The 13,650-nt window shown below is 56.6% G+C and overlaps 1 protein-coding gene across 6 annotated transcripts in view; it reads left to right on the forward strand.

Moving 5' to 3' along the window:
- Positions 1–13,650, forward strand: part of SIPA1L3 (signal induced proliferation associated 1 like 3) — a 77,550-nt gene that overhangs the window by 57,588 nt on the left and 6,312 nt on the right. For 5 of the 6 annotated variants that reach the window (XM_043501466.1, XM_038381499.2, XM_043501468.1 and 2 more), the window contains exons 11-16: positions 274–429; positions 2,066–2,193; positions 6,206–6,324; positions 7,459–7,871; positions 10,109–10,330; positions 13,378–13,540. In XM_043501466.1, the coding sequence (XP_043357401.1) occupies positions 274–429; positions 2,066–2,193; positions 6,206–6,324; positions 7,459–7,871; positions 10,109–10,330; positions 13,378–13,540 (1,201 nt within the window). The remainder of the gene's footprint in view (positions 1–273; positions 430–2,065; positions 2,194–6,205; positions 6,325–7,458; positions 7,872–10,108; positions 10,331–13,377; positions 13,541–13,650) is intronic. The other variant, XR_006276777.1, reaches the window with a different exon arrangement.

Here is a 13,650-nt window from a genome sequence, read left to right on the forward strand (position 1 = left end):
CACTTGTGCAGACACACGTCCCGGTGACCGCTCTCTGCACTATCCATGTTCTCCAGCTCCACTGGCCATCACGTTGGCTCAGTACTTGCCTTGCTCTTGTTCTTTTGGGCCCGAGTCTTTGCACTTTCTGGGGCTCTCCAGCTGGTTGCTGCAGGAGGAAGTGCACAGAGCTGGCTGGGTTTCTGGGGGATTTCTGGCTCAGGATGTTTGAATCTTTAGGGCAGACCAAGCACTGAAAGCCTTTCTTTCTCTGTGTGCATCTCTTTGAACCAGGCCGGTTAGCTTCCCTGAGACGCCACATGCCGTCTCCTCCTCCTCCTCCCCAGCAGGGGCAGAGAGAGCCCAGCCTTATCGACAGCCGTCAGGCAGCTTCTCAACTCCAGGCTCGGGAGGAACCGCTTACACCCGCTATAAGCCATCCCCAGAAAGGTAGGCTAAGGAACAGGGGAAAGGTGCTAACCTCTCCACCCCGCTGCGCGAGTCTGATAGCCCATCCAGCTGCCGGCAAGCTTGGAGCGATGTCGGGGGGAGTGCCCATTTCATTGTGTCCAGTATTGCACAGAGGGGATCTGCCATTGCCAGTAATTAACACATCCACTCTCCCGCTCGTGAGAAGATGCTGAGCCCTGGCCAGAACGGCGTACGCTGGGAAGTGGCAACTCTGCTTCACCAGGAGGGAGGGGACGCATCATTCTCACGGCCAGTTTTTGCAGCTTTTACTCTGCCCTGGCTCAGCAGAACTCCTCCCCATTGACAGTCCAGAGTCCTGTCCAGTGCTGGGAGAGCAGGAGTCCATTAGGCACGCTGTAGTCCAGCGGCCGGGACAGGAGCCGCGTACGGTGCCAATCCCCTTTCTGTAGAATATTGAGCATTTGGGAAGATGGGAGCAGCAGCCCCAGAGGTGACTGTCATGCATTGGCCAGTTACAGAAGTTACTCTTCCTTTCTGGGCTGATCCCATCCCTCTGCCCACCTGGTGAGCCCCAGCAGCCTTTACCTGAGCTCTGGAACCGGAGCTGAGTGCCCCTGGATCTGGCGAAAAGCTGTGTGTGTGTGTGTGTGTGTGTGTGTGTGTATATAATGGGGTCCGGCCAGCTGCTTTCACCAGCACAGAGCACGGCCACAGGACATGCAGGGATCCACTCACCAGCCACCTTACTGGTAGCATTTGCTTGGGGGAGCTGTGCTCAGTAGCCATGATCCAACTAGGGAAATGCCCTGGACACCCCCCAACTGAGATCAGAGCCCCATCAGGCCGGGCACTGCACACACACCCCCTGACCGAGAGCAGGGGGGCCCGTCGGGCCGGGCAATGCACGGACGCCCCCGACCGAGAGCTGGGGGGGCCCATCGGGCCGGGCGATGCATGGACGCCCCCTGACCGAGAGCTGGGGGGGCCTGCTGGGCTGGGTGATGCACGGACACATAGTGAGACGCAGCCCCTTCCCCAGAGAGCTCCCAGTGGGAACAGCTACGTTCTGGCGCCAGTGAGGGAAACGGAGCCGTCGAGCACAGGCTGAGCAGACTGCTAATGAACCGGCTCCACCGCGGCAGGTGACTCCCAGGGCGTGGGCATGTGGTGGGAAAGGCCCAGCTGTGCCCTGCTCCTCAGAGAGCACTGGGGGGGTCTCTCCCCAGCAACGAGCCGTTCTCTGTCCCCCGCGTTGTGGTTTGTGTTTGCTCAGACAGGGTCTTTGGCTGTCCGTTGCCTGACGCATAGTGCTGGCTTATTCCTGCACACAGCCCCCAGCAATGTTGGATTTACCGTAACCCTGGTGAGTTCGGTTGGCTGCTCCCCTATAAGCCATTCCAGGCTCCGTGCTGTGTCCTTCCAGCTCATCCATTATTTTAGGGGGTCTGTCTGGTGCCTGTGTTCAGCGGCAAGACTTCACAAAGGTTTTCATTGCACATTCAGCCTCTTACTCAACTCACAGCTTTTCGCCTTCCCCCTCCCCCGTCTGAGCCTGAATCCTGGCTTTTAAAAAACCTGCTAATGAGAACACAGGATTATTTTAACAGCCTGAGTTTGCCGGCTTCATCTGTCACACCTCCCATTCCCTTCTCAGATCTGCAGCCTCTCAACGTCCTTTGCTGCCATTCGAACAGCTCTATAGCCCCGAAGTGACCTCGAGCGGTGATTCCTCATCCGGGGGGCTCCCCAGTCAGGAGAGCACCATGGAGAGACACAAGCCGGGTAAGGCTCCCTCACACCGGCGCAGTTACCAGTGCACTCGCCTTTGGATTTGAAGCATTTGAACACAGCAAATGCAAAACGACTTGGGCACGTAGGCTCCATTATGATTCCCTGAGGGTTTTCCTTGCTTTCAAGGAGTGAAACCTCTGCAAGCTGGAATGGAGCCTGTGGCATGATGCAGTCTCCCTAGCAGCTGTGTCTTCTCTTGATTTGGGAGCTAAACTCCCCAGCCACCTCTTTGCTCTGGGCACCCTAGACTGACGTGTTGGTGCTCTGGGCACCCTAGACTGCTGGTGCGGGGCCCGGGGAAGTGGCCCTGCCTCCTGTGTCCCTGCTCGGTCCTGTGCATGCCGGCAGCCCCGCCACTGAGGGTTCTCTCCACTTCCTCAGGCTGGGTGTTGTGGGGGGAGGGGTTGTTAGGGTTGAGACAGATGGGGGGAGGGGAAACTGAGACACATAATTGCCCGTGGTCATGTGGCAAGTCAGTGGCAGAACTGGGAATAGAACCCAGGTCTCCAGACTCCCAGGCTGGTGCTGTGTCCACTCTGCTGTCCTGACAAATCTTTACTGAGCTCCTGGCCTTGGTAATAGCCTGCAGCGGTGAGTCCCACGGATCAGGTCTGCCATCAGCTCTGTAGAAGGCTTCTGTGCCCTTCTCCTCTCCACGCTCAACTGGCTGTTTTTGAGAGGGGGAGAAATCAATTAATAGAAACATGCTGAAAAGCAGACTCTGGATTTCTCCCGGTGTTTCTCTGCTGATCTGGCCTCAGCCCCCCAATGGGTCGGTGATTGCTAGTTCGCTTTTGTTTCGCCAGCCAAGTGGGAGACTGACTATTTATAGATCCTGTGTCCAGCAGGCTCTGACGGGACTGCTCTGACGTGAGAGCTCCACAGGTGGGGCGTTGATACAACAGCCTTCAGAAGCTAACCAGGCTGATCCTGTCCCCCAGCACCTGCTCCTAGAGCTGCCATTAACGCGAGTGGGAGCTGCACGCCTGTGGACTCCAGGAGCAGCTGCCTCACGATGGCAGAAACTTGAAGCTATTAGAGACTATTTATTAAAATTCCCAGCCTGTGTGCTTTGGGGGCTGGCTTTGTCCAGCCCCATCTTCCCTAGAAGAGCCTCAGTGCGCTGTCTCTTGCTCTGCTGGGCTGCTTGGCCAGCCAGGTTACTGAAGCTGGGCTAGAGGCCTAATGTATTCATCCCAAGGATCAAAGGAGTTACAGGTGTGATAAAAAGAAAAGGAGGACTTGTGGCACCTTAGAGACTAACAAATTTATTAGAGCATAAGCTTTCATGCATCCGATGAAGTGAGCTGTAGCTCACGAAAGCTTATGCTCTAATAAATCTGTTAGTCTCTAAGGTGCCACAAGTACTCCTTTTCTTTTTGCGGATACAGACTAACATGGCTGCTACTCTGAAACCTGTCATTCTGCACGGTGTGATAAACTCTCTCGTGTCCGACGTTAGAACAGTGCTGAAAAGGTTCAGGGGGAGGGTTCCTCAGGTGTCTGGCAAACACCCAGAAGCATTTGTTCTAAAGCTGAAAGTTTATTGCTCAAACACAAAGATCACAAGAAATTAAAATGAGCATTTAGAGTGAAACTGAACTCAAGTTATACCAGACAAACTTCAGCAAAACCTATTTAAGCCTCTCTCCTTTTGGAGGCAAAATATTGTCATCTCCTCTTTTCATTAACAACCTTGCATTGGTGCAGAGGAGAGAGGTGATTTTACCCAGTGCTGAAGTATGTGAAGGGTATTCGCTGCTCTTGTGTGTAACAGACAGACCCGATGTGGAGGACGGGACGGATAGCAAAGGGGGGAAAGGTGGCTTTGGGTGATGTCTCTGGAACACTGGACTGCTGGTCAGTTACGAATGGATGCTTTGGCTGGCAGGTCCTCCGGGGCAGCTGGTGCTTGGACCCGGTTCCCATTCTGCTCAGGGACATCATCCTCGGGCAGTGCAGTGGCCATCTCATCTGGCTGTGCTGAGGCTGTCCAGCTGGTTTCAGGCTTTGATTAGAAGCTGAGAGAGTGAGAGACAGGACAGGAGGAAAGAAATCGTGGGGAAAAGTGTAACACAGCAGGGACGGGAAATGGAAGAGGCTCGGCTCTGGTGGCAATTAGCTGTCCCCACCACGGGCTGAGGTGAAAACCGAAGCTCCTTAAACGGGAGTGAGGCCTGCTGGCCGCCCTCTCATGATGGAAATCCTTTGCTCTGCTCAGCTCTCTCAGCCTCAGGAGTTGAGACCGGAGCTGCTGAGATTTTCAGTCTCTTTGTAAGAACCCCTGAAAGGGGAAAATCCGGTGGCATAGTTCATCCATCGTTATTCCAGCCGACCATTAGGCCTAATATCCCATGCACCAATTTTGGTGCATTAATTTCTGGCTCCACATGGTCTGTTTTTAGAAGCATGATGTTAACCCGGTCCATGAGTCACTCATGCTGGTGGTGGTTTGGACTGGCTCAGCCTCTGTTGGGTTTTCTTGCCCTTGTTCATAACATTTGTTACTGAAACCAACTTGACCTATTTTCCATCGTTCATTCCCCAGCATGCCAAAAGTTCTAAGTATTGGGATCTCTTGTGAATTTTCACATGCTTCTTACAGTTGAGCTCCCAATGAACATGTAGGCTCAGTTACCACCAGAGGACAGGGCCTCTGTTGTGCCAGGCGCTGCGGGAGGAGAACAGAGGCCCATAGAGGCAGTTTCCCCAAGGCAGGTCATGGGCTGAACTGGGAGTAGAGACCAGGTGTCCTGTCTGCCTGGCTCACCTTGGTCCTCCCCGGAGTCAGACACCCAGAACCCACTGGATCCAGCCAGACTCAGCAGCTGTTCTGGCTGGCAGGAAAGCTGCCCCTGAGGGACTAGAGCTGTTAAAGTTCTCCAGGTCCCTGTCATTAACAGGGGATTAGAACTGGATTGGTTCCCCCTTTGGTGAATGGTTTACCCCTTGCTGAACCATCCTTGCTTCTCTTTGCATCGGTATCCGGGGAGGCGCTGGGCTGGCACTTGGCGTGCCTCAGACTTGCTGGGCACAGGTGGTTTGGGGACCAGGTGGAGGTGCCAATCTCTGCCTTGTGTACAGTGGGCCCCTTTGAGGTGTCTCAGACTGGCCAGTCAGCCCTGATTCAAGGTATGCCTCAATCTCTCTGGGGCACATTTTCCAAGGGCCTAGGTGACTTAGGTTCCTCCATGCCTGTTTTGGAAATGGGACTTAGGTGGCTAAGTCACCTGGATACTTTGAAAATGTTCCCCTCTCTGTGTCTCCGCTCTTTCTGCCCTCAGGTGGTGAGCCAATGAGCAGGTTAATGTTCATGAGGCTGGTTGCAGGAACGGGGCCCTAGCCCCACTCAGTGTGAAGGGGCAGCTGAGACAAGCCCTTAGAACAGACACTGGGGATCAGCTGCACACAGCTGGTCTGTATCAGCAACGGGAGAGCAAGCGGGGAGATTTCCTTCGGTGGGATTATGAGCAAAGCAAAATCCCTCTGACCAGCTAGGGCAGCACAGCTGTGTGGACACCAGCTTGGCGCATCCGCCAGCAGGCTCTGCCGCGGCCCTGGCGGGCTCGCTCCTTGGGAGGGTCCCCTCCAGCAGTATGGCTTAGGGTGCGGCTCGGCAGGGATTTCTCTGGAAATCCCTGTGTGCAGCTGGGAAGTAGTGTCGGTGTTGAGCGGGAGGTGCTCTTCCTTCTGGGAGAGGCCTGTGCTGTGCTAATGGGAGCTGGGCTGGGCAAGGAGGAGCAGTGTCCTGTCCCCTAGTGGCTCCCGTTGCAGGGGCCGATGTTCTAGCCATGGCTAATTACCAGTTCCCTAAAGCTGCCCCCTCCCTGCCCTATGCTGTCGTGCAGCGGCACTGCGCTCCGGTTACAGGCTGGCGCCTTCTGCCCCAGAGGAGGCTGCCAGTGCAGTCTGACATGCCGCAGGCTGTTGGTGGGTGCGCTGGGATCCACGGGGCCTGCTCTGCATGTCGTTCCTGATGTGGCCTGGTGGTGGATTGTTGCAGAGCCCCTGTGGCACGTGCCGGTGCAGTCCCGGCTCCCTGCTGTGACGGGGAGCAGCATGACCAAGCGGCCCAGCAGACAGGAGCTGGCAGGAAAGGATTCTCCCAACCGGCCTTCCAAAGTGAGTGGAGCTTCTCCCCGAACCCGGCCCCAGGCTACTCACTGCGTTCTCTGGGGTGCGAGTGCCCTGCCTGGGTCACGTGGGCTGCAGCACATGGTGCATGGGAGCTGTTACAGCAGGCAGGCCCCTCCGCCCAGCCCCAGCGAGCCACGGGGGCGTCCTGGCTCTCCCCTGGTGAGAAGCAACCAGCTCGGCTCATCAGGTTTCTCTCGTGCAGAGGCCTAGTGAAAAGATCTGGCCCTGGGGGAGGTGACTGTGTGGGGGCAGATACCCCAGGGAAGCTGAGCCCCGCATCAGCGTCTGCCCCCAGTTGAAGAGGAACTGAGTCTAGGAGCTGTTGTTCTGGGGGTGGGGGCCAGGCGGGAAGCGCTGCCCCAGATTGTGTGGTCAGCATGGTTCCCAGCACTGTGTGCTTTAGGAAGGGCCGGGCTATATCCTAAGAGCAACACTCACCTGAGCGAATCTCCAGGAGGGTTCGGAGCCAGTCACTGGTCCAGTTAGACCCATTTGTCAGCAGGAGAGGCCGCTGCAAGCACCGTGGCTGAGCAACGGAGCCGCTCAGAGACTGTCCTGGCTTAGCAGCGCTGCACAAGAGCCTCTGCTTCTTCGCATCCCCAAAGCAGGCCGGCCTCCCCTGCGCTGTCTCTGCAGCGGGCTGTAGCATAGTCTGGGCATGGCTGTTGTCTAACCCGCAGGGCACAGCGATCCTGCTGCGGGTGATGCTTCCGAATGCCCTAGCCCATCAGAACTGGGGCTGCCAGTACACCCGCCCTGGCCTGCCTGGTGACGCTGCACCATCCCCATGATCTCCCCAATGAGCACACTGCTGCCTAGTCTGTGTGCCAGGGAACTCAGATGTGGGCCCAGCCCTGGCGCTCTTGTTGACCCGCCAGACTGCACCCGTCTTCCCCGGACCCAGCAGTCTGAGCATCTCAGAAAGAAGCCCCTGAAAGGGCCCCAGCCCTGCCGAGTTACCTGGAGCCCCCCGGAGGTGTGAGGTTCAATCCCCACGGCTCTCCCCAGGGGATCCCTGGCTGGAGAAGGCTGGTCGGGGCTCAGACCCCCAGTGGTGGGCGTGTAGCAGGAGTCCCATAGGCCATTCTCCAGTGACCCGCGGCGGGGCTGTCTTTGCAGGGTGAGACTCAGTACTCCAGCCACTCCAGTAGCAACACGCTGTCCAGCAACGCCTCCAGCAGCCACAGCGACGAGCGCTGGTTTGACACACCCGACCCTGCTGAGGGGGAGCCAGACCCCGTCTCCAAGGGGGGCTCCAGCGACAGCGGCATTGATACCACGCTCTACCCCAAGCCCCCCCGCCTGGGGCCACAGAGAGACCAGCTGCCCAAAGCCCTGCCGGGCTCTGCCCACTATGCCAGCCTGCACGAGACAGGGGGGCGGCCTGGGAACAAGAGGAGGGAGCCTTCTGCTGCTGTCAGCGCGGGCAGCCAGAGCCGAGGCTACTGGCCCAAGATGTACGCAGCAGGGGCCAGTGTGGCCGGGCCTGCTGCAGCCCCCGACCATGGCAGTGAGCTCTTCAAGCAGCCAAGGTAACCCGGCCTGTGCAGCGCAGAGTGCTTGGTGGGGGATGGATGGGAAGCAGGGGGAATCCCAGCACCACCACCTGTCATGGGAAGGCTCCAAGGTCTGCTTGAGCTCTTGCTGGGAGGCTGACGGAGGAAACTGGGGAAGAGCTAGTCCCCTGGCCAGCCACTTCCTCCCTCCGCCAGTGCTTGAAGCTGGGCAGTGTCTCTGGTCATGGGCTGTGCCAGTCTGGGTGAGAGACACTGGCTGGGGAGGTCTGAGCACACAGCGAAATACCCAGGAACCCCCAAGAGGTAGGTGGGGGAAAGGCTGAGGCCCGGCGTAAACGTAGTTCAGGTCTGATCGATCATGTCCCCCTTTGATGTCCGCTGCAAAGACACTGCTTTTGTGCAGAGTCTGAGGCTCTGAGCTGCAGACGGGATCTGTGTCCTCCGGACACCATGGCGGCATCTGTATCTGCAGCACTCTCCATGGCCCAGCTTGGGGGAGGCATTACATCTGGCTGCCGTGAACAGCCAGCGGAGCTCCCCCCTGCTGTGGAGCTGGAGAGCAAAGCTCCAAACGGGTTCCTGGCCTGCACTAATGCCCTAGTCAGCGTCCTCCAGGTAACAATCAGCACAGCTGAGCCCTCCTGCTGCTCACTATGCAGCACCGGGCAGTGGAACGGAAGCCCAGGTAGCTTTTGAAGGCGTTAGGTCTGTGCTGGAGAAATACGATCCCCAGCTGGGGTAAATTGGCCCTAACTTTGAAGAGAATCACTTTCCTGGCTGCCCTCTACAGTCCAGTGCCTTGTTTTAGACCACTTCACTCCATGTCCCCTACCAGCCCCAAACCGAAATTCTCTCCAGTCCCTCCTCCTCTGGGCTTTGTCCCTTTCCCGGGCCAGGAGGTCACCTGATTCCTTTGTTCTCCAGCCCTTTAGCTCTCACCTTGCAGGGAGAAGGGCCCAGGCCATCAGCGGCCAGGAAACAGGGTGTCGGCCATTCTCTGTGTCCAGACCCCTGCCCACACCTGCCCTCTAGGGCTCTGCAATGATCATACACCCTTATCCCACCCCCTAGACACTTAAGAACTCCAAAGGGGAAACTGAGGCACCCCCACAATATTCAGAGGAAACATTAAGAACAGTCCCACTTCATCACAGTGAACCACAAAGAGAGAGCAGGTTCCTGGCACCCCTCTGAAGCACGGGCTAAAAGCCCTGTCCTGTATTGCCCCGGGAGGCGTGGGTTTGGTTGGTGACACTGTTCTAGCTTTTGCTGTATTGCCAGTCCAAAGGGTTCAGAACTCATGAGCCCAGTCCCCTGAATCATGGGATTTCCAAACTGCTCCCCGCTGGGCTCGGTATTTGCTGTCTGATTGGGAAGCTCCAGGCGTATCACTTTCAGGCCTTTCTCTGTAACCACCGAGGCACAGAACCCCCTAATCACATGACTGCAGCAGCTGGGCCTAAAGGAAAAACGCCCCAAATCTCATGAATTGGCAACACCAGGCTGTTCAGTAAACACCCTGCTTGTTAGCTAGTGCTCGTCTCCCCCCTGCCACGTTTCAGCTCTGTTTAGGGGACCCCAGATCTGTTCCACTGAAACAGTGAAAAGCAGCTACAGCTCTTGCCCTAGCCCCCAACTCCCCCACCAAGTTCTGGGGTTTTGCAGCCCCTGTTTGCAGAATCACAAACCGGAAACTCTGAGCCAAATAGACTTTACACACAAACTTCTGGGGGTAAAGATTCCCCCAGTGAGAAGTGATTTGGGGGGTTCCCAACTCGAGGCGCCTGTCCGGGGTCCCTATGGTCACAAGTCGGGCTTTCCGCCCCAGCTGAATCCCGGCCCTTTACAGGGTCTCAAGTCCTGCATCCAAGTCTCTGCTCACACCTGCAAATCTTGCCCCGTTGTAAAACCAGCAGGTCAAACGTTATCAGACAGGGATGGTTTGTAAAGTTCCAGTGTTGCTTTAAATGCTCAGACACGTCAAAGCCCAGGAGATTGGGCCACGTGCTAGTCTCTGGCCCAAACCCAGCGCTACTGTGGAGCTGCAGAGTTTTAATCCCAACCCAGAAACCGCCCGGGTTTTGTAGCGGTTGCATTGTTTTAAAATGGGTGATGAAAGGCTACCCATGGGTCATCCCAGAGTGGCTTGTTCCCAGCCAGGGGGCACTGGTGCTGAGGGTGAAATCGGATTTCCGCCTGACCTGGAATTGATTTGCTTTCGTTTTTTTTTTTTGTTTTGTTTTACTTTGTAGTAATTTCAGTTTGCGACAAGGCCGCCCTGCTCGGGGTTACAAAACACCCGTGGCTGAGAATTCCAGGCCCCCACACATGTCCCAGTCCAGCTCCTTCCAGCTGTCTGCCTCTGTCCCCAAATCCTTCTTTTCCAAACAGACCAGCAGGAGCAAGCCTGTGTCGGGGTGGAAGAGAGCCGAGGAGACCCCCACGAGACCTGTGGCCTTCACAGACCCAAAGAAGTAAGTGCTTCTCATTGAACTGCCGGCTGGTGGGATGGAGCTGAGCAGAGCGCCAGGCGTGAATGATCTCTGCCATGGGGAGCACATTCCAGGGAATGGTACTTGAGCGATAGCCTTCAATAGCTTGCTGCTGTTATACAGACAAAACTGCACAGGATCGTTTCAGCGGACAAGACAAGATATCACATTTATTATAATAACACAATTTGATTTAAGACCAATAACTAATATCTAATGCGCGCGCGCGCACACACACGCGCGCGTTCTGCAGCTGCTAGATAGTTAGCAGTCCTGAATGTAGCTTGAGTTCATGGCTTTTGGCGGCTAACTGGCCAGGAAAGCCGGGCACAAGGAAAGGCTGGGTCTCTATTGGGCATGCACTGATGCCCTTCCATGTTGGCAGAATGTTACCCTCCAAGGTCTTCCATCTCACCCATCCTTTTTGTAGGCTTTAGTTTGAATCCAGAGTCTATAGGTCTTGCTGTGTCAGGCTGCCTCTGGGTTCGGTGTGATTGATTACCTGTCAATGGCAGACATGACTTTCAGCTGAGGACCTGGCTTTGATGTTTCTTCAATTGTACTTTTGAGGGTGGACTCTTCTTGCTTTGTCAGGGCTGTTGTCTGCATCTTCAGCCGTGAGTGTTTACACTTTATTTCATCAGGACAGGCTGGGGCTGGAGGTTGATTCCATCATCCATCCATACCTCATTCCCACATCTAAACTATACTAATCAGATTACAGCAGGGTTTAGCAAAAATGAAGTGAGCATTTTAAAATGGAGTTTGGGTTAGAACATGGACAAGTGTAAGGAATGGCAAACTGAGCAGAAGTTACAATGTTGAGGCAGAGCAAGTTTCAGTGATTTAAGCAGCAGTTGGATTGAAAGTGAAACTCAATTAGCCAGTTCTTGAGGTACCTGGTTTTATGAATGAATGTAGTTTCATTCATAAAACTTTACTTATGAAGTTATATTAATAAAGTGAACAATTAAAAACACTTCCATTGATCAGTTCTACAGCGTGAGTTCTGAGCTGAGCCTGTCTGCATGCGGGAGCCACGCTCACTCCAGGCGAACGCTGCGGCTGTGCCAGCCACTGCCCACTACCTCATTCCACCCTGTGCCCCCAGCCTGGGCAGCTCTTGCTTGGCACCTGAGGAGGTGGGCATGGGTGGCCCCCCGTGCGCACCAGTGCAGGTCTGGAGCTGTCGCTAGCACATGGGCTCGAGTGCAGGGTAGGAGAAGCTGGAACGAGGGGTCTGAGTTGTCGTCCCCCCCCGACTCTCTCAGGGCATGGAGAAAGGCTCTGGCATCTCTGCATGGATAGCTGTGCCCACAAGGATGCATGGCAAACATGGCTGGTGCCAGCCCTCTCCAGCACAACAGGGGTTAAGCCAAAGGTCAGAGAGGATGGCGGCCATATGCCTGTCTCAGACTACTCTTGCCTGGCTGTGGTGCTGGTGCGAGCAGTGGCTGCTTCCCAACACCTGGCGCTGGGGCTTGGAGCCAGAGAGATGGGCACCTGCCTGCCCTATCTACCCAGCGCCAGGATCCCTCCTGGAGCAAACAGACACCCTCTCAGTGCCCTGCACACCAGGGAGACGTGTGCAGCAGTGCCCCTGAGCAGTGTGGCCGCAGGAGCAGCTGCCCGGGGGCTGGGCCCCTGACGCTCCGCCTGGAGCTCCCAGCTACCCGCGGGGCCAGGCAGGGCAGTGCTAATTCTACAGGGACGCTCTGTACTTCTAGCCCTAGCTTCCAATTGTCTCCTGCCAGCTACTGGGGCCTCAGAGATGCCCAGCTGGGCCCGGGGCCATTGACTGGTTCATGGAGCCAGCGTCTTGCCAGGGGTCACAGGAGCAAGAGCAGAGGGGCCAGTGGTAGCATTCCTGCCAGAGAGGGGCCGAAGCCGGCCTGGCGAGAGCCAAGCCCTTTGCGTTCCCGTCGGCCCCGTTCGGGCACCGGCTGTTTGTTAGCTGCGTGGTGAGACGCGCTGTGGGCCCGTCATTGCCGCTATCTTGCAATCCAGCTCAGCAAGAGGCAGCTGGGAGCCGCGGCTCCTAGCCTTTCAGATAGCAAGGCTGTTGGATGAAAAGGAGACCGAAGCTGTGGCCCCGTTCCTGGGGTTTAGGGCCTCCTCTTCTCACTCGTGGGATCCAGGTGGTTCCCCTGCCTCCTACAAAGGCTAATAAACGGAGCAGCCGCTGGCGTCGCCTGGCCCCACTGGACCTGTTGCTTCTCCCGCGCTGGCCAGGGCACGAAAACCACCCCAGAAAAGCCAGAATTGGGCCAGTCGCTGCCTGGGCAGTTTAGAGCTTTTCCTGCCCATCTCTGCTGGGCATCAGGAGGGGCCTGCCCCAGCTCGGGCTGTCAAATCACACCACCCGTGAATCTCTCCTAATCAGACATGCCCAGTGGGGAGGGAACTGGTCTGGGGGTCAGGACTCCTGGGTTGTAGCCCCACATCTCACCTGCTGTGACCTTTAGCAAGTCACGGCTCTGTTCCTCAGTTTCCCTGCCTATCTCTGCGTTTGTCCAGATCGTGTGCTCTTTGGAGCAGGGACTGTCTCACTGGGCCTGGACAGCCCTTGGCGCATCGGGGCCTGTGCAGCGCCCGGCACGACCCAGCGGGGCCCTGATCTCAGTCGGGTCCTTTGGGCCCAGCTGTCCTACAATAACTCGCACCAGGCAGAAGTTTGTGAGGAAAATGATTGTTTCCATCGCTCCTGCATGGGCTCAACACTTTACAAATGGAGTCACTGTTCCTGCCCCAGAGAGATGACGAGTGAAGCCCAAATCTACCCGGAGCACTGGGGGAGACAGAATTTTCCACAGGATTCAGATGAGCAGGGGGTGGGGGCTCTCCTGACCGCTAGAAGGGCTGTAAACACCCAGGAGCCTTGGGAGGCAGATGCCCCTCTTGCCTCAGGGCACCAGGTTTGGGTGGCCCCGTGCCTGCAGGGCATTGACCATTGGGCCTGTCGTGCTCTTGGCTAGCAGGGGCTGCTCCTGGAGCCAGTCTCTAACCACGTCCCCCCCACGCTGCTCTAGGCAAATCGACATGAACACCAAGAACGTCTTTGGGCAGCCCAGGCTGCGGGCATCGCTCCGGGACCTGCGCTCCCCGCGCAAGAACTACAAGTCCACCATTGAGGACGACCTGAAGAAGCTCATCATTATGGACGGCTTGGGCCCGGAGCAGGAGAGAGCCATGGTGGGTGCAGACTGGCGGCAGTTCCCAGCTCTGTCACTTATCTAGTGTGTGACCTTGGGCGAATCCCTTCCCCTCTCTGTACCTCAGTTTCCCCTCCCACACTGTACTGT

Source organism: Dermochelys coriacea, chromosome 23 (assembly GCF_009764565.3).
Source record: "Dermochelys coriacea isolate rDerCor1 chromosome 23, rDerCor1.pri.v4, whole genome shotgun sequence".
Taxonomy (NCBI): domain Eukaryota; kingdom Metazoa; phylum Chordata; order Testudines; family Dermochelyidae; genus Dermochelys; species Dermochelys coriacea.